At 40.1% G+C, this 21,968-nt stretch overlaps 1 protein-coding gene across 4 annotated transcripts; it reads left to right on the top strand.

Annotated features, from left to right (window-relative positions):
- Positions 1-1,288: 1,288 nt before the first annotated feature.
- pacsin2 (protein kinase C and casein kinase substrate in neurons 2) lies at positions 1,289-21,665 on the top strand. 4 transcript variants are annotated; one of them, XM_018687069.2, is made up of 12 exons: positions 1,289-1,456; positions 9,802-9,893; positions 9,990-10,146; positions 10,284-10,519; positions 12,353-12,505; positions 12,630-12,805; positions 12,916-13,036; positions 14,021-14,068; positions 15,171-15,301; positions 18,196-18,330; positions 19,523-19,704; positions 19,799-21,665. In XM_018687069.2, the coding sequence occupies exons 2-12, from the start codon at positions 9,837-9,839 to the stop codon at positions 19,909-19,911; spliced, it is 1,509 nt and encodes a 502-aa protein (XP_018542585.1). In that variant the 5' UTR covers positions 1,289-1,456; positions 9,802-9,836; the 3' UTR covers positions 19,912-21,665. The 4 variants fall into 4 exon arrangements, with proteins under 4 accessions (XP_018542585.1, XP_018542586.1, XP_018542588.1 ...); XM_018687070.2 differs by lacking the exon at positions 14,021-14,068; XM_018687072.2 differs by lacking the exon at positions 18,196-18,330.
- The last annotated feature ends 303 nt before the right edge of the window (positions 21,666-21,968 follow it).

The following is a 21,968-nucleotide window of genomic DNA, read 5'->3' as shown; positions in this document are numbered from 1 at the left end:
AACTCTGATCTTATGAAGCTGGTTTCCACAGATTGATATTAAAGCTTTAATCAAGGCTCGATTACAATTACCACAGTGGGTCATTCATTGAAATTTTGTCTTAAACCTTTCATTTTTTGGTGAAATTGTCCTAAACTGTAGAAAAATGGGTTGAAAAGCAAAAAAAAACCATTCTAATTCAACCTCTGATGAGTGCAATCAGATTTCAAACCAATCCTCATTTTACTGGTGACCCCCTAGAAGCCTCTCTGGGGTCTTTTTGAGGTCCTCGGACCTCCTATTGGGAACCGTTCCTCTGGATAAAGTGACCAAAAAAGTTTTCAAGGGATGTGACGTCAGACAGGCGCGCCTCACAGTTTGCATAAAGTTAATCGGTCTTAAATAGCGCGAGATCGGAAATGTGATTATATCAAAATAAAGGTTTTGACACTGGCTTGACTCATTGTGGAGCCTCATCTTTTTTGACTCTCAAGGAACAATAATGCCACTTATTTTGCTTAAACTGACTTCATTAAATCACCAGAAATTATTTCATGCTGTTTTAATGAGTTGATGTCATATTTGTGTGTTGTATTTAAGCACAAACCAATTAAGTTTGATGATTGTCTGTCTTCTGTCTTACATTGTTTTTAACTGCAAAATACTCCTAGATATTTCTCTGTATTTATTGTCCTTTTTATATATACTTTACAGTGGTACAAGGAGTAATCCAAGAATAAGATATCAGTAAAAATCTTGCATTCGATGGAATTATGTCATTATTATATTATATACACTATTGTTGGATATTACTGATACATAAACATATGAGAAACATTTTAATGTGGTACCTGGTTTAGGTGGAGCTAGTTTTAACTCCTTAATATACAACAGAGAACATATGCCTACTATCAACATATGTATGAGAGCGCTGAATGTTTAATTTGTTTAGTTTATATCTGACATAATGTGTAGTAGTAGTAGTAGTAATGTAGTACCATATACTGGCTTCCTTCCTTTTTGTTTCCTGTTTCTTGTGAGGGCAATGTAAGTAGTGTCTTGTAAGCCTATACGAGCTGGGTACTTATGGGAGTACAATATTTTGTTTATAAAGTAAATCTCAATCTGCAGTGTTACTAGTAACTGTAAAGAGGAAATGAAATGTAGTGGAGTAAACATGTTTGGAAGCAGAAAATAGAAATAGTCGATTTAGGTCCAAATACCTTAACAATGTACTCAAAGAACACTTTGTATTACATAAAGGAAATGCAACCGCCCTCTCCATTGGTCATATTTTGAAAATCTTGACCGGATGTGCATTTCCTCACTGTGGCTAACTGACGGCGGTGTCAGTCAGTCGATCGATGGTGCCGCTGCTGAGCAGAAAAAGGGACGTAAAGATTTGTAAATTGGCACCAAGAGGAGAATTAATTCTTCAGTGAAGCATAAACTCTCGAGGGGAATACAATTGTTACAGGTAAGTTTACACTGAGACTTTTGCACCGTACATTTTAACTTTTTTTTTTTACTTTAGGGTCAGTGGCTAATTCGCTAACATTAGAGCTAAGGAGCTAACGTTAAAGTTAAGTTACTTCCCGATGGGAGGTGGTTGATATACTATATTAGTTATTTACACTCTAGTGATTTAATTAAGTGAAAGCTACAATAATGAAAGTGCTTTAGGTATTTCGCATGTGTAATACGATGTAAAACTGGAGTTTAACTAGTTCATCATTGACTGAATGTGTTACACGGCGGGAGTAACTTGGGTATTTCAGGGTATTAATAGACCAGAGACTTAAGCTATCACCGTTAGGTCGTAGTTTACAAAACGTCAGCGTAATTAATGTCGGACTTAAAGGTGTACTGAACCAGGTCACTTCATGTAAGTTATCTGAAGACGTTTTACCCCAGCTGTCTTAGTATTTAGAGATTAGTGTTTCGTTGTTGGAGTGATAAAGGGCGGGGCAGGTTTCGCAAGTAAAGATAACCTCCTGGTCCTCGTCATATCATCCTGCATTCCCTGCTTCATACAACACATTTTTTAATCATTCTCTAACCTATGGAGAAAGCTGGTTCGGTTCTTGCTGCATTTTCGTAGCTGCCCATGCTCCGTACTCAGTCCACTCAGTGCTGTAATTTGCGCAGTGGCAGCAGGCTGCCAAGTTTAGTCCCGTTGACTCCTGTGCTGGTCATTTCAGCCAGGTTGCCTTTACAGAAAGAAATGTTATGTGGCTTATTAGACTCAGGGCGTTGGTAGATGTGATACTTTGGTCTTGTATAGTAATAGTCGTGTCTACACGAGGTGATTCATCACGGGGAACAGGGAACCCTGGCATGTCCCCTGATGATGACAAAGAACCAATACTAACGATATTGTTATGAATCAGTGGAGGTTATCAGTCATCGCAGTCATGCTTAGTGATACTGAGGAAGTTTTATATCTGTGTGGTGTGTATTTGTAGTGTTGTCAGGATAAAGCAGTAGTGAAATCTCTGTGGTGAAGCTGCTGGTTCCTTTTTTCAGAGGGGGGGCATGTGAACTGATTGCTCTGTCACAGAACAGAGTTAAACTTAGAATGGGGACTCCTCCAATTTAAGCTGAAGGCACTGCTCTCTAGTTTGAGAGATCTTTTAATGGTGTGTTCTCCAAGAGCACCCATAAATCAGTGAAAGAGCTATAACTGTCCAGCAGAATTAATCATGTAATCCCTGTAGCATTGGGGAGTCCTGTTAGTATAGATGAACATGAACTGCTCCCACCAAAGCTACAGTCCAAGGTTATTTGGAAGTAGAAAGACTGATTTTGACAGCCCGCTAACTTAATTCAAACTGATGTGTTGATCAGCTCATCAGTGGAAAATTTAACTGCAAAAAATTGCTGATAATTGTTTGAACATTTCTGCTTCTCTTAGTTTTCAATGATGATAAGCTGAATATCTTTAGGATTTTGACTGTTGGTTAAACATTTGTTGCTGCCAACTTAAGTCAGAGTATTTTCACTGTTACTGCTTCTCAGGTTTATGAAATTATAACTTGAATATCTTTATTGTAAATGAAATGTACTGTTGTTAGGGTAAAACAAGACAATTAAAGATGTCATCACATAAAACTGTAACGATTCTTTAGAAAGTTTGAAATGTCCAAAGTCAAAGATGGTGTCCCTCTGTGATTTTTGTCTCTGTGCACAGAATGCAACTTTAAAGGTCAGAGGGTTAGCTGATGCATGACATTTATGGCACTTTCCTGAAAAGTCTGCAGCTTTAAGTGCATCACATGAGACACTGCTCTGTGTGTGCAGGACAGTGGGCTTCCACAGGAAAAACCAGCCCATCTGTGACACAGGGATCTCCCCTTCCCTGTCATGTAATACTGAATTTCCCTCCATTATGTCCCTCTCCATGCTGCTGGTGTGTCCAGTGGAAAATGCCTGAAAGTGTGGAACAAATGCCATTGTTTTTCCCTGACCATGGAAGCAAACGGTTTTTGAGCAGGCGGAGTGGTCAGTTATGCAGAGGCTACAGTTGACCTGGTGTTGATGGATCGACGGTTTCATTGTCTTGTGTTTCACAGCCTCTCAACTGTGGTACGGAGCTCTGTCAGTGATCTCTACAGAGGCTGGATAGATGAGAGTCTGTCATGGAGAGATTCTACATTTAAAAGGCCATATTCCTGTGAGATCTGCAGTCCTGTGCAGCTGTTGAGCTCACATGAGAAAGGAGGGCAGAGGTGGTTGACTGACAGGGAAATAAAATCAAGGTCACGACCCGCAATGGTCATGGAAACTTCTGACCTTCGAGCTTGTGTGCAACAAGAGAGAAAGAAGCAAAGGAATGATTGTATTTTTTTCTCTCAAAGCCCAGTCGGGATTTAGCAATGTCCCGCTGTGAAACTGCAATATTGAAGGGATAGATCAGCTCAGCTGCACTCCCCACCTGTGAGATATTGCAGGCGTTTAATGCAACAAAAGAAGGAAATGAAAACAGACAAAAAAAATCACCTGTGGCCAGATAAGCAATTTTTATGTGATTAAGACATTAAGACTTTGGCAAAGTAAAGCAGTAACTCAGAGTATGTTTTTAGCTTCCTCCTTATGTAATCACACTCTCTTCCTGCAGTCTCCATGATTACCATTTGCACTGATGACTGAATTTTAAGTAATGGCTGGTAGAGCAACAACTAACAGTTATTTTCATGATGAATTAATCTTTTCCCACGTTGATTATCTGGTCTTTAAAATGTCGGAAAATACTGAGAAATAACCTGCTTATTTTGTCCATCCCACACATATATTCACTGTAGAGAGCTGTAAAAATTAATTGATTAAAATATTAGTTCTCAGACCTATTAATCCACAACTATTTTGATAATTGATTAGTTGCCATTTTAAGCAAAAATGACCAAAATTCTCCAATTGCACCTTCTCCAATTTGAGGACATCTGATGATGTCAGCCAGGACTATGACTCTTTTTTTCTCACATTATATCAACTAAACAATTAATAGAGAAAACAGTCAGCAGATTAATTCATAATAAAAAAAAACATTGTATAAGATGAAGAAATGCAGCAAATCCTCACATTTGAGAAACTGGAAGACAACTAATTGTTCCAGCTCTTTCTGGTCTTTATGGTGGTTATTGACCCATAGTTTTTTTCCTGAACTATTAAAACACCTTTAAAGAAAGTGACACATGTTTAAAACCCTGGCAAAGGCAATCATGTTTTCATTCAGACAAAACACGTCAGCTGTGGGTTCTTGCTTACGTTGACAATCAATCGGACAACACTGGGAGGTCTCAGTATTTTAGCAGGAAACAAAATATGACACGGCAGCCCTCAGGATAACTCCACTTACTGCGCATTTTTCCTGATGGAGGCAGAATGAAGTGTTGAGATTGTGTGACATTAATGTGGTGATGTCCTTGCTACACACACTCTCTGATAAGAGTTTGAAGTGAACGGGTTGATTCATGAAAATTTGAACAACAGATCAACCCCCACATCTAACAAACACAGTCTTTTCCCATGAGTTAAATGTGCTTAAAAAAGGGGTGATTTATGAAGTCTGTGTGCAGTCTGTGACCACTCAGGTTGGTCTCCCTGGCGCTGTGATTATATTTTTCACCCACCAACATAAACACACACAGCTTTAGGGCAGGCATGCATGTGCCTGTCAGCTGTGTATGTGCTCATCTCCTCGCTCTGTGTATCCTGTTGTTTCCTGCTGCTCGGCTCCATTCATGACACTGTTTCTGTGTGACAACCCCCAGAGCAACTTTGAGAAACATAAACACGGGGTGAATAGACAGCTTGCTCGAGCAGTGTGGGAAAGAATATGCTCTTGGACACAAGGATGTATTTGTCCCGCCATCTGTCCAACACTTTGTGCAGCCTTTAGGTGCGCCTCCTTCAACCATAGAGATTTTTCGCCCGCCCTGCGCCAGACATAAAGGTCACTAGGAGGATCTCGTGTCTGCTGCTTTGACGTGATTCAGGCTCACAGCGTTCGTGTGCTTTTAATAACACACATGGTCATCTTTTTCTTTTGCTGTCTCACTCTCTGCACCCCCCACCCCTTTTAGCTGGCTGTCAGCTGCAGGCAGCTGCTGCTCTCTGAATCATCATTCACTAATCCTCCCTCTACTCTAAAATATGCAAATTAAAAAAAAAAAACAATGTAAAATGGGTTGAACGAGAAATGACAGTGTGGGAACTTGCTCAACTCGGCAAGGTTCAGTTTAGGCATGGTAGCACCGAGGAATGCATTTGCTCACATCTATCTTGAGACTGTTGTCAACAGCCGAATTCCAGCATGCTCAGTACATTTGCTTATCAGGAGTTAGTGGGTATCATTGTTGTGTTTGATTGCGTAATCTCTAAGCTTGTAATGTAAGAACCCCCTATTCAGACAAGTTTCTGCTGCTTTGATGAAATCATGCATTTGTTGCCAAAAAAGGTCTCATGGAATTTATTTGTCACTTCATATTGAGATGACATTAACACAGTACCTCACAGTAGTTGATCCATCTCACATTGTCTACATATGCTCCTCATTCCTGTGTGTTTTTTTGCTTGTGCATAGCATAGCAGCACAGCAGACAGTGTTGAATTTTCCAGCGTTCTCCTGCAGAATGACAGATTGAGTGGACTTCAGACCTCAGCTTAGTCAACAGCATTGTTTACAGTTCAGTTCTGGTCAAGCCGCGTTCAATTGTTTAACATGGTCCACCACCACCCCCTCCCACCCTCATGTCCCTACAGAGCCAAGGGTGTGCAGACATTTGTTCCTGTTTGCTGCTGATTACATCAGACCTGGGAAAGAGCTTTTGTGATGAAGGAATTCCCAATACAGTGTTGTTGCAATGCAAGGTCATTTTCCATTCATCTGTGTGCTTAAATTTAAAATCTAATCAGTTGAACCACTCGATTATAAACCATTTCTTGGTATAAAGAAAAGACACCCACCTTGATACAGAGCTGGGTGGTGTATCAACATTATAATATGAGTGTATAAGGCAAGAAACCATCAGGGAATTTGTGATTGATTGTCTTAATGGCAATGTAATTTTGAGTTTATCATGTCCACAACACTGCATGATGGCTGAGTGTGTAAATATTTTCTAAAAGCACCAGTGCTCATCAATATTGCAACAATGATATCAAGGTATTTAGTCATATGTATTGTGTGGTATTGATTCTGTTAATCTCAGTCCTTCCTTCTTGTGCATCAAAAGAGGAACGCGGTTATTACCAAAGTTATCACTGGTGTACACATGCTGTATTTCATGCTGCTGTGGTTGTGTTGTCAGTGGGAGTTTCTCAGCAGTGGCGTTTGATGTCAGAACACTTGTTGCCATGTTTAGCGTAGATATTTGTGGCTTGCTCCATGTGTCCCTCCCTTGTACTGCAGCAGTGGTTGATTAATGAGGAATGTAGACAGCTGGTGTGGGAAAGTCAGAGGAGGCAAGATGACAACACCTGTCTGGATACTATATGATCTTCTTACATGGATATGATGAGCTTTCGTCCTTTTTTGTGGTCCTGTTTCTTCTTATCTTCTCTGGCAGAACCAGACGGATTGAACACAGTCTCATCTGCGATCACTATGACTGCTTGTCTCTGACTATTTGGCAATCTACACAGCTCATTAATATTAGATACATGTGAGGGCTTGAGGCAACAGAAAACTCTGGACTTTTGCCCCATATGTACACATAGAGTACCATATGTGTTTTAGGTCTGTGTATCTGGATCCAAAATTACAAAATTCACAGCAACACGCTTGATGGTTATCAAGGCTATCATTCATAGGGAAAATGGGTAAAATTAAACATCTGGTTTTCTCTAGTAGTGACAGACAACATCTGTTGGTGTGTTTGTGGCTTTGTGTGCATATGTGTGTTTGGCTATGTTACTGACCTGATTGTAAACTACTAACACAGTTAAGGGGAGGATTGTTCATTTGCCTCCTCGGCCTGTGGTGACCACAATACTACCCTCTGTCCATGTCCTGCCCTGGAGGGCATGGGCCACTGACCATTGATCAACCCACACACACACACACACACACACACACACACACACACTCACTCACACAGAGCGACAACCCTCATCCTCCTGCTGTCTCACTCAACTGAAAGAGGCCCTGTTCGCACTTGGCGGTAAAATGCATCTTGTGTGATCTGATCAAAAGTGGACAGCTCTGAATTAAGGATGGGAATTTTGTGGGATATCACTTTTAAATGACTATATCTGACTGTATCAGACCTGTCTAAAAAATAAAATGCAGACTAGTGAGTCATGGAGAAAGAGAAATGATGTGGCTTCATTTGGCCCCGATTTAATTGTGGTTATTTTTAAAACCAGAAATGTCAAGGAGACTTTAAGTTGTGTAAGCAAGGATGACACAAGAGTGAAAGCAAACAAATACTTAGGAAATACTGAGGACACAAGATCTAGGAAGCCATATGCAGACTTGAAAATTTCTTATTTAGGTTTTTTATATTTTTATTTATTCAGTTAACAGTAACATTTTATTTTGGAGAAATTTTATTTTGAAGCTTTGAAGCTATGCAGTTTTAACATCTCCAGGAATAAAAATCTGCACGGTAAACACTGAATATTTTTAGGCAAATTTGATTATATTCAGTCCAAAAATGGTGATATTGACATATACAGTGCCCACGATGTAAAATATACCTTTCCCAGGTTATTATCATACCATACATCGGTTCATTCATTCATAGTCTTTTATCTATAAAGCAGATTAAATTATGTAAATAAAGCTGATTAATTTCCTCTTTACAGACTAATAAATTAATTATATTTACTTCTATTGAACAATAGTGTTTTTCCATTCCTAGTAGTGGTTGCAGTTTTCTCAGAGATGCAATCAAATATATCCTGGAAAGTAAAACACGATCTTGAGTGGCCACTTGAGAAGCATTTGCATTCTGACGCTAGGTGTCTGCCTCAGCTGGACCGTAACCACAATCTGAATATATTTGGTTTCAAGAGATACGAGGCCTGAACAACAACTGCAGGGAAAAGACGCTCCTGGCTGATTGGGTAAAGGAGGAGAGGAACAAGAAAATGAGCGAGAGAGGAAGAGGATGGATGAGAGGAATGAGGGGACGAATAAAGAGAGACTGTTTGGGGGGCCGTTGAGTTTGAAATGATGGACTTGAGGAGAGAAGAGGGGGGAGAGGAAAGTTAACAGAGGACCGTCTGTCGAACCAGTCTGAAGGAAACGGAAGCTGCCCGCTGTGTGCTTCTTGACGGTTTCTCTCTCTTTCTTGCTGTCAGAATGACTCTGAGAGACTGTGTGTGCTGCCAGCAACCACTGGGGTTTTAGTTTGTCGTGTTTTGAGGGTGGCGAGGTTATAGAAAATGGATGAAAACACCCACCTGCTGCCTAGATTATCAAACCACATCACACACTTTCACCCCTCCCGTCCGTCTCTCTCGCTTTCTGTATCTCTCCTCTGAGTTGTTTCTTTTCTTACCCACATCGTCCACCTTTTTATCTGTGTCTGATCTACAGCTGTAGTCTCTGAGGAATGCTGCTGTGACAGAGTGATGATCTTTCAGCTGTTGGTTTCATTGTACACGTAGAGAGATCCAGTTTTAGACAGTGTGTAACGGACTGATGAAAGACATGTTTCCCTTCCTCTTTGTTGCATATATTTAATAACTGTCAACTTATCTCATGGTGCATTTGAGCAAAACTAGATCAAACCAGATAAAGATAAAGATAAAAATACATCTTGATAATACTTATGTATACTGCATGTACGTATAGGTTTTATAATATATTCAGATTTGGATTCAGTTTTTAATTTATTACTTATCCCTTCTTTAAATTTGCTATTGAAAGTGACCATTCAAGTCTCCAAGATGTAACGTAGTTGCCCTTCTTTATAGAACCCTGTTAAAGCTGCAACTACAGCTGATTTGCAAGAGAAGTTTTATTTCTTAATTCATTAATAAATTACTACATTGAATTACCAGTAGTTCACAGAGTTTTACTTGATAAATTAATGTAACAATCAGTAGATTATCAATATTAAAATTATAGTTTATTATTTAATTTGTCAGATAATTGATTAATTAATTCACAAGTTGTTTTAGCACCACTGCAGGTGAAAATGTCTGGTATGACTGTGCTGTCATTAGCACATTTTCTGCACATTTCGCTAAAGAAATGATTGATTGTAGATGCAGAAACTATATATATAGTTGTGTGTGTGTTCACTCAGTGGAGGTTGTGTTTATCACATTCAGTTATGTTGACACCATTTATGCCCTTTTCTGTTTTTCCAGGCCCTACACATTGAGTGTAACTTAGGGCAGCAGCGATGTCGGGCTCCTACGATGACTCCATGATTGATGTCTCCAGCGACAGCTTCTGGGAGGTGAGACACATAAATTCCTTTGGGCTTTTTCCACATTTCCTGTCATATTTTCTACCTCCTCTTCTTACCTCTCTGCGTCTGCTGCTGGATTCACAGGTTGGTAACTACAAGCGTACAGTGAAACGGGTAGATGATGGCAATCGGCTCTGTAACGATCTCATGAACTGTCTTCATGAGCGGGCGCGGATTGAGAAGTCGTACGCACAGCAACTCACAGAATGGGGCAAGCGCTGGCGGCAGCTCATAGAGAAAGGTACATATAAAAACACTTGCTTTATATTTAATTTTGTATATCAGTTTTGATTTCCCAAATCAGTGCTTTTATATAAATATTATTAATGCATTGACATCAGTGGGAGGATGCTCACAGCTGAATAACTCTCGCCCTAGGTCCTCAGTATGGTACATTGGAGCGGGCTTGGTCTGCTCTGTGCACAGAGGCAGAGAAGGTGAGCGAGCTCCACATGGAGGTGAAAGCATCGCTGATGGGTGAAGACTATGAGAAGCTAAAGAACTGGCAAAGAGACTCCTACCACAAACAGATGATCGGCGGCTTTAAAGAGACTAAAGAGGCTGAGGATGGCTTCCGCAAGGCTCAGAAACCCTGGGCTAAGAAACTCAAAGAGGTGTGGATTTCAGACCTTTATTGAATCATAGGACACTTCTTCTAGTATAGTAGATCTTAACCTATAAACATCTGAGCACTTTATTTTTTAGCTCACTCATCACAGCCATGGACATCAATTTTGCCCTTCATTTCACATGATTACATATTACTGACTCACCATTGTTTCTTTTCTCTCCATGGGCTACGTGCTTACTGAACAACAAAGGAGCACAGGGACAATTGTAACCTCTTAGTGCTGAGCTTAGGGCTATTGCCAAACATCAGTCATGGTGTGCCAAGATAGCAGCCAGTTATCCTGTCAGTCCTTGATTGTCAGTAGAAGGGAAGGAAACACTGTGGGCTTGCAGGGAGACGGGCAACTCTCAGTTCAAAATAAGGTCAATGTATTTCCTATGGCTGCTTTCAGTTTAGCAGCCTGTTTACTTGGCAGCGCTCACATTCCTTTCTGTTTCTGTGCATGCCCTTATACGCATGCACATGCAAATATTTGTGCGTTCAAAGCAGCCACTGAGCGTTTTGTAACCTTCAGACTTCTCTCCCACATTTCCTGTGTGTGTGTGTGTGATGTCACCAGGGCGGTGGTGACATCCTGGCCTTGTCATTGAGCAGAGACAGAACAATACAGTGTTGTAGCCATAGTGATTTATTGATTGACAAGGACAAGTGGTGGAGGGCAGACAGGAAATGAGGCTAATTAACTGGTCTAGAAAAGGCGTAGCTGACCTGGGTGACGTAGGCAGAATGTCAATAATAAACACATACATGCATGCAGCTGGGTACAGTGGTTGACCGCATGTGTTTTAGTGCACTGACATTTTGTTTTGCGTTCACACAAATAGAGGAACATGTAACTGCCTGTCATAGCAAATTAAGGAGAAGGACAAGCTGTTGTCCTTGAATTCTAAGTGTCCCCTCCTTATGTTCACATTGTTTGTTCAATAGGGACATGGCTGCTCTGGCCTCGGCCCAAGTTACACTGGGCACTGCCGAGATGCCTCTCAAATAGAACCAGACTGAATGAGTTTGCTTCCTCAATTCTTATCTCTTGGAGTTTAAAAATAAACAAAGTGATATGCTCTCATTGTAAATGCATCACGTATAAAACGTAACAGTTATGAGTGTTCACATGTTGCCTCCCACACATTTATTTTTATTTTTGGATTATTCACTTATTCCAGTATCCGTGTGTCTGGGGCCTCAAATTAGGAAATGTGTCAGAGTAGGAAATTGGTTGTAAAGAACCCAGAAATAAAAAAAAACAACATAAAACTCAGACACATGAGTCAACATGTGCTGTCAACCTTCTGAACAAAGAGAGAATAACAGTCAAGTTTCCTCAGAGTACTGGCAGTACTGTTTGTAGATATTTCGGATATATTTAGGAAGATGATGGATATATTTAGGATGTTTGACAACAATGCAGTGGATACTTTTTTGGATAAAAATGAAAACACACTTTGAGTCCAGTTGTCCAAGAATTTATCCACAAAATGGTCCTGCAGCTTTACACTTAAATTCTTCAATCACACATTAAAAAGCAGACAATAATTAATTAATTGGTTACACATCCACACTCCATACTAAAATACTGCTAAAGCAAGGGGTCTAAATCAGTATAGTATACTTATTATCTCACTGAATGCATAGGCTTTTGTATAACAGAGGTACAGTGAATAGAAAATACTTTGCAATATCAGCCTCAAATGGCATTTTTTCTGGTTTAGTCATTTGTTGACTTAATCAGTTTTAGGAATACATTCTTTAGTCGACCCATGAAGGGCAAAAGTGCTGTTTTCTGTATTTTTACATTTACTGATGATGGAATCCACAGGTGGAGACGATGAAGAAAACTTATCATTCTGCCTGCAAAGAGGAGAAGCTGGCTGCCAGCAGGGAGACCAACAGCAAACTAGAGAACAACAACCCTGATGCCCAGAAGAAGCTCCAGGAAAAGGTGGAGAAGTGTCAGCAGGAGGTGCAGAAGGTAGGGCTTCCAGTACAGAGGAGATGAGGCGGGGTAGTGAACTGTATATGTATCTGTCTGCTTTATGAGAATACATATTCATGCTTTTTAAAGTGCTTTAATTGTCATCTCATCATTATTCCAGACTAAGGAACGCTATGAGAAGTCCCTTGAAGAGCTCGACAAGCTGACTCCTCAGTACATGGAGAACATGGAGCAGGTGTTTGAGCAGTGGCAGCAGTTTGAAGACAAACGCATCTGCTTTTTCAAAGAGCTGCTGCTGGAGGTTAAACAGCACATGGACCTCTCAACCAATCACAGGTCAGACATATGACATTCCAAAAAAAGATTAAAGATTAAAGATTAAATCAAAGATTAAATTAATAAATCAATAAAATAATGTACTTCCTGTTCTGTGTTGTCATCCACAGATTCCAGACAATCTACCACACGCTGGAGGACACAATCTCTGCTACTGATGCTGAAGAGGACCTGAAATGGTTCCGGTCCAATCATGGCCCCGGCATGCCAATGAACTGGCCACAGTTTGAGGTAACACAGCCTAGATTAATTAGTTTAAAAAGAGAAGGAGGAATAAAGAAGGATCTTATAGAGAGCTCTCAAGAGGTTCCCAAAACATTTTTATGCCAACCAAAACCATTAAAGGCTTACATTAGGTCATGATCCCTCGCAGAAACTCTTAAGGGAGAATTATTGTTGTTGGTGACTGCATAAGATGAATACATGTAGTAATAGTCCTTATATATTATTTAGAAGGGTACTTAAGAATGAATTGAAGTTCTCATCTATCCAGAGGTGCCTAGCATGTCCTCTTAAAGACTGTTGGTACTCTCTGAGGCCCAACTGTGAGAACCACAAGTCAGGAGGATGAGAGAAATGGAGTATGAAATGTCTAAGAAAAAAACAATCATCAGGAGTTATAGCCTAATGTCATTTTTTATCATTGAAGTGTGCTGTTTGGGAAGCAGGGGTGGACCTAAATCTACTCTCAGCTGTCAAAGTGACAGTCAGAGGGATGTAGTTTATGTCGACTTCTTGGCAGGAGGTGAAATAAGAAAAACGAAGGGAAGGCAAAGAAAAGCTGCATGTGCTTGTTATTCTACAATTTATAGTGCTGTTGAGTGTTCCTGCAGGCAAAGGGTGTTTTTCTTTTAGAGTACTGCTTTGTTTTCAGGAGTGTTTTTTATAGAGGGGATTAAATCTTCTCACACAGACATAACCTGTCAGCAGCTTCAACAGTGTAAATACCCACAAGAAACTAATAGACTTAATCTTAAAAACAACACTGCATGCTAATATCTGAATTACTTCTGCAAGCTACTGGCTGTTTTGTTCATGTGGCTGTTTATAGAAGCTGAAGTAATCCCTGAAATAATTGGCTGCTTTAGTTCATTGCTACATTCACAAACTAACATTTCTGCAGCTTATAGCGTACACTCTACAGTTTTAGGATTAGATGTTGTTGTTCGCATTAACTCTGTTGTACACCTGCTTCCCTCTCCCCGTGTCTGACAGAATTTGGACTGGTCCCAGCCTCGCTCCTTTAAGAGAAGGTCCATTGTAGTGAGTTCTGCTTGGGAGGGCTGTTCTGTTACAGCAGCCATGGGGAGGGAGGGGTCCTTTTTTGACACTGACACTCTCACTTCTTCCTGCTTCCATTTGTGTGTGTTTGAGGTGGTTGTGTTTCTGTCTTGTGCTCAAGTCCCAAAGATTTATAATGATGATATAATTTCTATTACTTATGGGATGTTTACGTTGTTTTTCCTGGATATCAGAATTCCCAGAATTACTCTATACCACTGTTAACACAGCTCTGGCTCTGTTCTTTCAAACCTTTGAACTCTGACCCCTCTGTGGCCCTCCTCAGTCATTATTGCTGTCCATGTGACCCCTGCAGTGCGTCACATGACGCTACCACAGCTCACGATGTGTCATGGTGTCTCAGAGGTCATCAGACAGACCAGAACAACTTTGATCTTTAAAAGTTTGAGAGGTCTGATAAATCGGAGGGGTCAGACAAACACTTTGGAAAGTTTGGAGGTCACTCTTACACTTAAAAGGGGCAACTGCTGTCTGCTTTAATATGTGGCTCCAACACAAGACTGAAATCATGCTGCCATATTCTGAGAGATACTGGTGAAGTTTATAAAACCCAAATTAATCACTGTGAATGTAGGTCTATGTCACCAGTATAAAAGTACAGGAATGATACCAATCATGTCTGGGAAACATAGATTTTTAGCAACATTTATAACTATTGTCATTAACAGAAAACATGGTTTTTACATCTCTTTTGCTCCACTCTCCCTGGTTAGCCTCTGGTGGAGGGGAGATTCTGTGGTGCTGTGTTTCTTTCAACAGTGGATGGATAATGCACAGGGTTGTATCTTTCATTTTATCAGGCTTACACTGGACTGCTGCACTGTATAAACACACATGCATGTACAGTTTCAAAATCCAGAGTCGGTGTCACAGCCTGAGAAATGTTTTCACTGGTTGCTGGAGTTGAAGTGCGTGTATATTGCTGTGCACATGTCTGTGAGATGTTCGCCTTCTGCTAGCTGTGACGGCATGTTTTGAACCAAACTCAGCGGCTCAGCTGGCACAGTCGTAGGTGCAATATCTGACAATAATGTGTCTGTGTGTGTGTGTGTGTGTCTACCAGGACTGGTCAATAGATCTGAACCGAACCCTCAGCAGACGAGAAAAGAAGAAGCCATCGGAGGGCGTCACGCTGACAGGCATCAGTCAAACTGGGTCAGACCAGCCTGTCCAGCCTGCCAAGACCAGCAGCAGGTAGATATCTGATCGCTCGCTGACTCACTTTTTCTGTCTCTTAGCAAACACACAGGAAACTGAGCATCTGTTCGTAACACATTCACACACTCCATCCAAAGCTTGCCACATTGGAGATAATCCACGGCACACAGCGCACTCCTCCTGAGGAATGCCTGTAAAACGTTGCATAACGGAAGCTCCGGGAGTGACGTCGAGTTGTACGGCTGTTTCCACGGCAATGGTAAACATTTTGTTACAGTGTGCTGGGAAAGAAGTCCTTCCCAAGAGACCGGAGTCTGCTGGTACATAGCTGAAAGGGCGCCAAAAGTAATGTGGAAATATTACTCTCACACACACACACACCGAGACGTTTGTAACTTTAATGTTGGTACTGGAAAGTTAAAAAAAGGCTGGGTTAGTGTTGTTTAAGTCAGAAACACCTGCACAAAAAAAGAGTAAGTCAAGCTGTTGGTTGTCTTCCAGGATTTATGATAATTGATTTAACCTTGATCTAATTACATTTAATGGCATTAAATGTCTCTACAAGGTTTAGAGCCACTTCATGTTTGATTGGCGGTTTTTAATAACGTGATGTAATCTTTCTAAGCTGGGATAAGATAAGAAGTTATTTGTCCCCGGATAGAAGATTTGCCTTTCGTGTCATGGCAACAGCACCAAGGACATAACAGTGATTTAATGGAAACAGTAACAAACAGCTGATTAACATAAAAACCTCTCATGCACTCATCATCACGGAAAAATACACATCAATTAGTCACTGCACAGAGATGAACTTGGAAAGTTTCTTGTATTTGTTGTGATGTATTTATTAGGAATTAAGTGCACTTGCCTGTGTGTGTGCAGTTTGTGAAAACATTTAGCTTTAACTCCTCACATTCCTTTGTAGCTTTGTAATGAGGTTTCCTTTAATTTAATGTGCAAACACCTGCTGTCTGCTCTCAGTAGGAATTGGTGTGTATGCATGAGTGAGGAGTGTGTAGAGGAGTCAACAAAGGGAATGTCAGGCACGGAAAGCATTTGACCTCTGAACTTGGAAAAGTTGAATGCCTTGCTGCTCCCTCCAACCAGCATTTACACAGCACATTGTCTTCCTGTCATTTCCTACATCTTTTGGCATGAATAGTGTGTGTATGTGCGTGGTAGTGGAGAAAGTGAATGTGAGGTCATTTGGATTCAAATGTCTTCATCTTTGCAGTCACAGAGCTCCGACTTAAAGTAAAAAAAAAAAAAAGATTCCACAGTGGTTGATGACTTATGACGTTTGTTTTTCAGCATCAGAAAGGAAGCCCTCCCTCTTATCAACTTATCTTTGCCCCTTTTGGGGTTCCCCTCATTCAAAGTGTGAGCTTGAATGAACATGGTTTTAACACCCACAGGATAAGACCGTAGCACAACTCTTTGTCTACTTAGATTTTAGTCATGAGGTCAAGTTTGTTTGTTGACTGAAACCAACCAAAGTTACATTGTGCCAGACTCCAACTAAAGTAGTGTTTGGTGTAATAACTCCTCAGGCTCAACTTAGAGAGCATGGCATGACTGTTCAAACAAAGGCGTTCACATTTCTCTGCTTCACACTCTTGAGGGCCAACTAATAGCTACTGCTGGTCTTGGTCCAATAATCCTGTAAACAGGGAGTAGAAACTTTGTGTTTCCTCTGATACAGGTCTGGTGCAAATTTTGTTCCTTGATGTGGAAAGATCACAATGGTAGGAAGCAAACTGCCCTCGTGTGACTTTTTTCTGAAATATTTTGCACCTACACAACTCAGAGCTGACAGTGTCTGATGTGTCAGTCAGGAAGTGCCCTCTTAATGTTTTTTTTTTACAACTTTGTATTTATCATGAGGTGCCAAGACCATGGGTTTTAGTGGAAACATTCAGGTGCAAAAATTGTTGTCATGGTGTCTTTTCTGTTTGTGTTTAGTCTAAAGCTGTTGTTTTGTCCACTGACTAATACCTTGTTGATGCTAATCATTCTTATTATTATTATTACATCGAAGTACAGTAATTACTGGCTCATCTATCCCCACAATTAACTGTTCACTATGTCCTGCCCCCCACCCCCCCCCCCCTTTCTGTTGCTATGCCTGTCAGGCTTTCTTTTCTTACAATGACGGCGCTCAGACAGAGGCAGACAAAAGCATGGTTCTCATTTCTAAGAGGCTATTGCTCGCAGATTTTATCAGCTCTTGTAGCAAACAAATAAAGTTTACATTAGCTCCATTAGTCAGTTGAAAGCTCCTAAATTCTCTCTTTCATCTGAAGTCTTCATGTTGAACTCTGTGAGAGGATCTTAAATATTTACTTGGCTGCACACTTACTGTTGTGCTAAAAAACTGAGCCAAGAGTTAAAATTAAATCCAGTGCAACAGCCCTGGTTACAAAGCAAGACCAAAACAATATTTATAATATTGTGCAATCCAATCCATAAACACATATATATATGTAATATATTTATGTTCTAAAGCACAAATACACATACTGCATAAACATACACATGTATAAACAAGCAGCTAGAACAGAGGTCCAGTGGCCTGTTCTAATACAGATGTTGTACACTCCACCACTTTAGCATACTAACAGTAGTTAGCATAGCATGCTAACTACTTTGCATGGTATGCTAATGTTTGCAGCTACATTAGAGCAGTTGGACAGACAAATATGACTGTGGAGTCGCTGTTCAGGGGAGAGGTTAATAAAACATTTCAGCTCATGTGCTCTGTCAGCATTTCATATATATCTGTTGTATCACTGTGTGTTCCTGTTGTCATAATAATGGGAACTCTGTGCTGCGTTGTCCATAGGTCATGTACTGTATGTCACATGTGTGTATATATATATGTGTGTGTTTGATGTCAACCCATCTCTCACTGTCTCCCATGTTGTTGTCAGCTTGACTGTGCCCACTAAAACAGCGCCAGTGGGCTCAAACCCCTTTGAGGATGACGAAGATGAGGAAGAGGACATGGCCGTGGAGCAGCAGACCACAGTCAACCACATCAGTGTGAATAAAGACGAAATAAAAACGTTGGTGAACAGGAGAAAACACTCCACCCCACCCGCAGCCCTCCCGCCTTTTCTTCTTTCTATCTTTTCTCCGTGGATCGTCGTTCGTTCCTCGTCTCCTGTCGTTACTTTACCTTATTTACTTTGCTCTCTTCTTCCTCGTATCTCTCTCTCCTCCCTCAGGTGGCAGGTTGTCGTGTTGCTCTGCATGGTCACTGAAATGGCATTGCACACAAAGCCAGTGTGTGTCTGTCTTTCACTCCTAACAGTGCCATGTCTTGCAGAACATTTCATGTCATGCGCATGGGGGCGCATGTCTCTGCTGTGGGAACTCCAGTATGTTTCTGTCTTACAGTCAGATCTGAATATTTTAACACATTTATATATAGACTTGTTGTTAATACTGACAGTTAACAAGCTGTACAACATCAAAAGAAGCATACATACAGATACTAATTCATAATGGAACAATTAAGATGCAAATAAATAAATCCAACCTATGAGGAAAAGATCACGCTCCTTTTTAATTTTAAAGTAAATCAACTAAAATAAGAATCCAGTAAGTAATAAACCAGTGTCAGAACTAGATTTGAAGCTATGCACAGGTCTGACTGTAACTCATTAATGTGTGTGTGCTGATGTGCATTTACTTTTTCAACTTTGTCTCTATGAAGGCTGAGTTCTCTGTGGTGTTTAGGTGGCTCCCTCTGTTGGCCGCTGAGGTTAAACTCCAATCATGCATTCACAAACATGATTTTGTCTCGCTTGTTGCTGTATTTTTTTACTTGCCCTTTTTGATATGTTGTCATGTTGTTTTGTTGCGTTGCCATGCCTCAGCATCGTGTGCACTTTCACTTTCAGCTCTTGATCTTAAAGTGGCATTGAGGCAACTTTTAAATCATTTATCTTGTTGCCTGAGACAAACGCTTTGCCTTGTAGCGTTGTTGTCACACAAAAGCATGTTTCCACTTATTTAGAGCTGATAGTAGGTTGTTTGCAGGATAAATCACAAAACTGTCTGTGGAGCTGGAGATGCATTTTGGGCTTTTTGTGTGTTTTGACTGTACTTGGTGTTTTTTTTTTTTCTCGCTTCTCTAACTTTGAACTTTTGTTCCTGCTTACACCTGGCATGCTGGATTATCCTGTCATATGAGGCCCTGTGATTATACGTGAAAATACAATTTCTAATTGGCGGTTTTGTCTTTCTACCCAGCGCAAGCAGCACGGAGAAGACTCCAGACTGGTCAGATGAAGACACAGGTGGAAACCCGTTCTCCGCCAATGGTGATGGGAATCCGTTTGAGGACGAGCCGGCTACTCCGGTCGTATCTGTTCCTGTCAGAGCCCTGTACGACTATGAAGGGCAGGAGCAGGATGAGCTGAGCTTCAAAGCAGGTACATAGCAGGAATGGATTGACTCATTCAGAGCAAAACTTCTCCCAGTCCTGTCAAGTATTTTGTATTTATCTGCTTCTTTTTGCTTTTTCAGGTGACGAATTTACTAAAATCGGAGAGGAAGATGATCAGGGTTGGTGCAAAGGCCGGCTCAAGGGCGGACAAACAGGCCTCTATCCTGCTAACTATGTGGAAGACATCCAGTAATGAATTACCACAGATGAAATAAATGTGAAGAAAGAAGAAAGTGCTTTGTAGAGAAATGGCAGTGCGGCTGGAAAAAAAATTTTCTCCCCGTTGGTGAAGACTGGACTGAGGTGGGGGGATGGACGGAGAGGAGAGGTTACAGATCATTTAAGGACCACTTGAGATATCGTTGCTTTGACCCTCATAGAAACTAAGTACAAAGGTGGAGATTAACCACAAGTTTCCAGATGATTCCAAGCGAGGAAGATCACAGAGAGAAATTGCTGTCAGTGTAAAATATGTTACTTAGAATCCCATTTATGCTGTTACAAAATAATAGGTATCCAAGTATATATATTAGACAAGACTCATTGAACTTTATGTGTGAATTTATATATTGTTTAAACAGAGAAACACTGGGATGACAGTCTGACAAATTGTCTCGCAATGTTAGCCATGCAGCCTTAATATGCAAAGCCACTATGGATACATTAAGGGAGATTACCCTTTTTACAACCATAATTAACCATCTCTGCCTGTTAGAGTTCAGTCCAAAAATGTTTAATAAACGTTTCATCTTCTGGACAAAAAAAAGCCCTTATATTGAGATTATTGTCTCAGATTTAACTTGATTTTAAACTTGCTTACATTGTTCTGTCATTCCTTTCAGGGTGTTGTTTTTCCATTCAGTTCTTAAACTGTTGTGGGTATTTTATAAGGAATGATAAAGACCATTAGAGCCTTATCCTGACGTAGTCTTCATTTAGCTCACAGTGGGTAGGTTTCGTCTAGTCACTGCAAATGAATGTATATTCACTGATTGTATTTCTTCACCTATTGATTGTTCACTTTTGCTGATGTTGGGTTTCTGCAACCACTGACCCATTTAACACCTTGAACAACTGTCCTCAAGCCTTTCACACAAATGTCTCTCCTTTCTGTTGCAGACTATAGTGATACATGGGTTTTTTTCTTGCAACACTGAAAGATTTTCCTCACTTGAATTTCCCGTGTTCTAGTTCTCTCATTTCCTGTTAAATATAAAATTATGGGAGAATATTTTAGTGTTTTGTTTTTTGGAAATATATTACAAGTCATAGCAATAAAATCACAGCCAAGTCTGGTATTGCATACATGCATGTAAATAGCCTGGATTAAACATATTAGAACAAATTTAAGCATCAAGATCAGATGATGTGTCTTTAGAAAGTGATGATTGTTAATTTATGATGCCACAAGTGCTTTTGTTCTACTCTTGTTAGGATGCTGTGACTGAGAATCAGTTTGTACATTAATTGAATGTTTAATGAAAAACTATCCCTTGAATCTGTTATTTTGTTATATTTGTAAATATGATTATTTTCCCCTTCATAGAGGGCCATACTCATTGAGCTAATCAACAAATACCATGGGAATAATTGTTGATTTTCTCTTAGGAGCTATGACATGAATGGATAAAACTAATTTCATAATCTAAACACATGTTTTGATCATCAAATATTTTGTCGGCTTGCATTTTTGCAGAGCTGACCTGCAGGCTTTTCTAAATTCATTAACTGCCTAATGTATTGATGAAATCACTGAAAAATGCTATTTTAATGCCTTCAACTGCAGCACAAGAGGAGGATGATTCTTGTCTTTAATAAAGTGAGAAAGGAGATGTTCTGCCATGTTTTCAGGGCATGCTGTTGTTAGAATACAGCAACAGCTGTACTTGCACAGTAAGGTTTGTAAATGTTGTCCCACAACATAATAAATGAATTTATTGGAAAATATATTTTGTATTTGTCTTGTATATTGAAAATTATTTTGTTTACCTCCGCTTTTTACTTCATGGTCATAACTGGATCTATCCTTAAAAAGTTTAGAGTATCATTAATTATACTAATACTGTTGGTGATTCAGCTGTACAGTGTAGCAAATCTACAGCACAGTTCAAATGGTTGAATTTTGTATAACTTAATACTTCTATACAGCACATTTTGAGGTGAATGTTTTACTTTATTTTGCTTTATATTTCCTCAAAATTGAACACATACATGTAAAAAAAAACAAAAAAACACCTCAGAAAAGTATAA

This window comes from Lates calcarifer, linkage group LG18, assembly GCF_001640805.2.
Source record: "Lates calcarifer isolate ASB-BC8 linkage group LG18, TLL_Latcal_v3, whole genome shotgun sequence".
Classification (NCBI taxonomy): Eukaryota; Metazoa; Chordata; class Actinopteri; family Centropomidae; genus Lates; species Lates calcarifer.
Note: the sequence above shows the minus strand (reverse complement) of the source record. Positions and strands in the feature narration are given on the sequence as shown.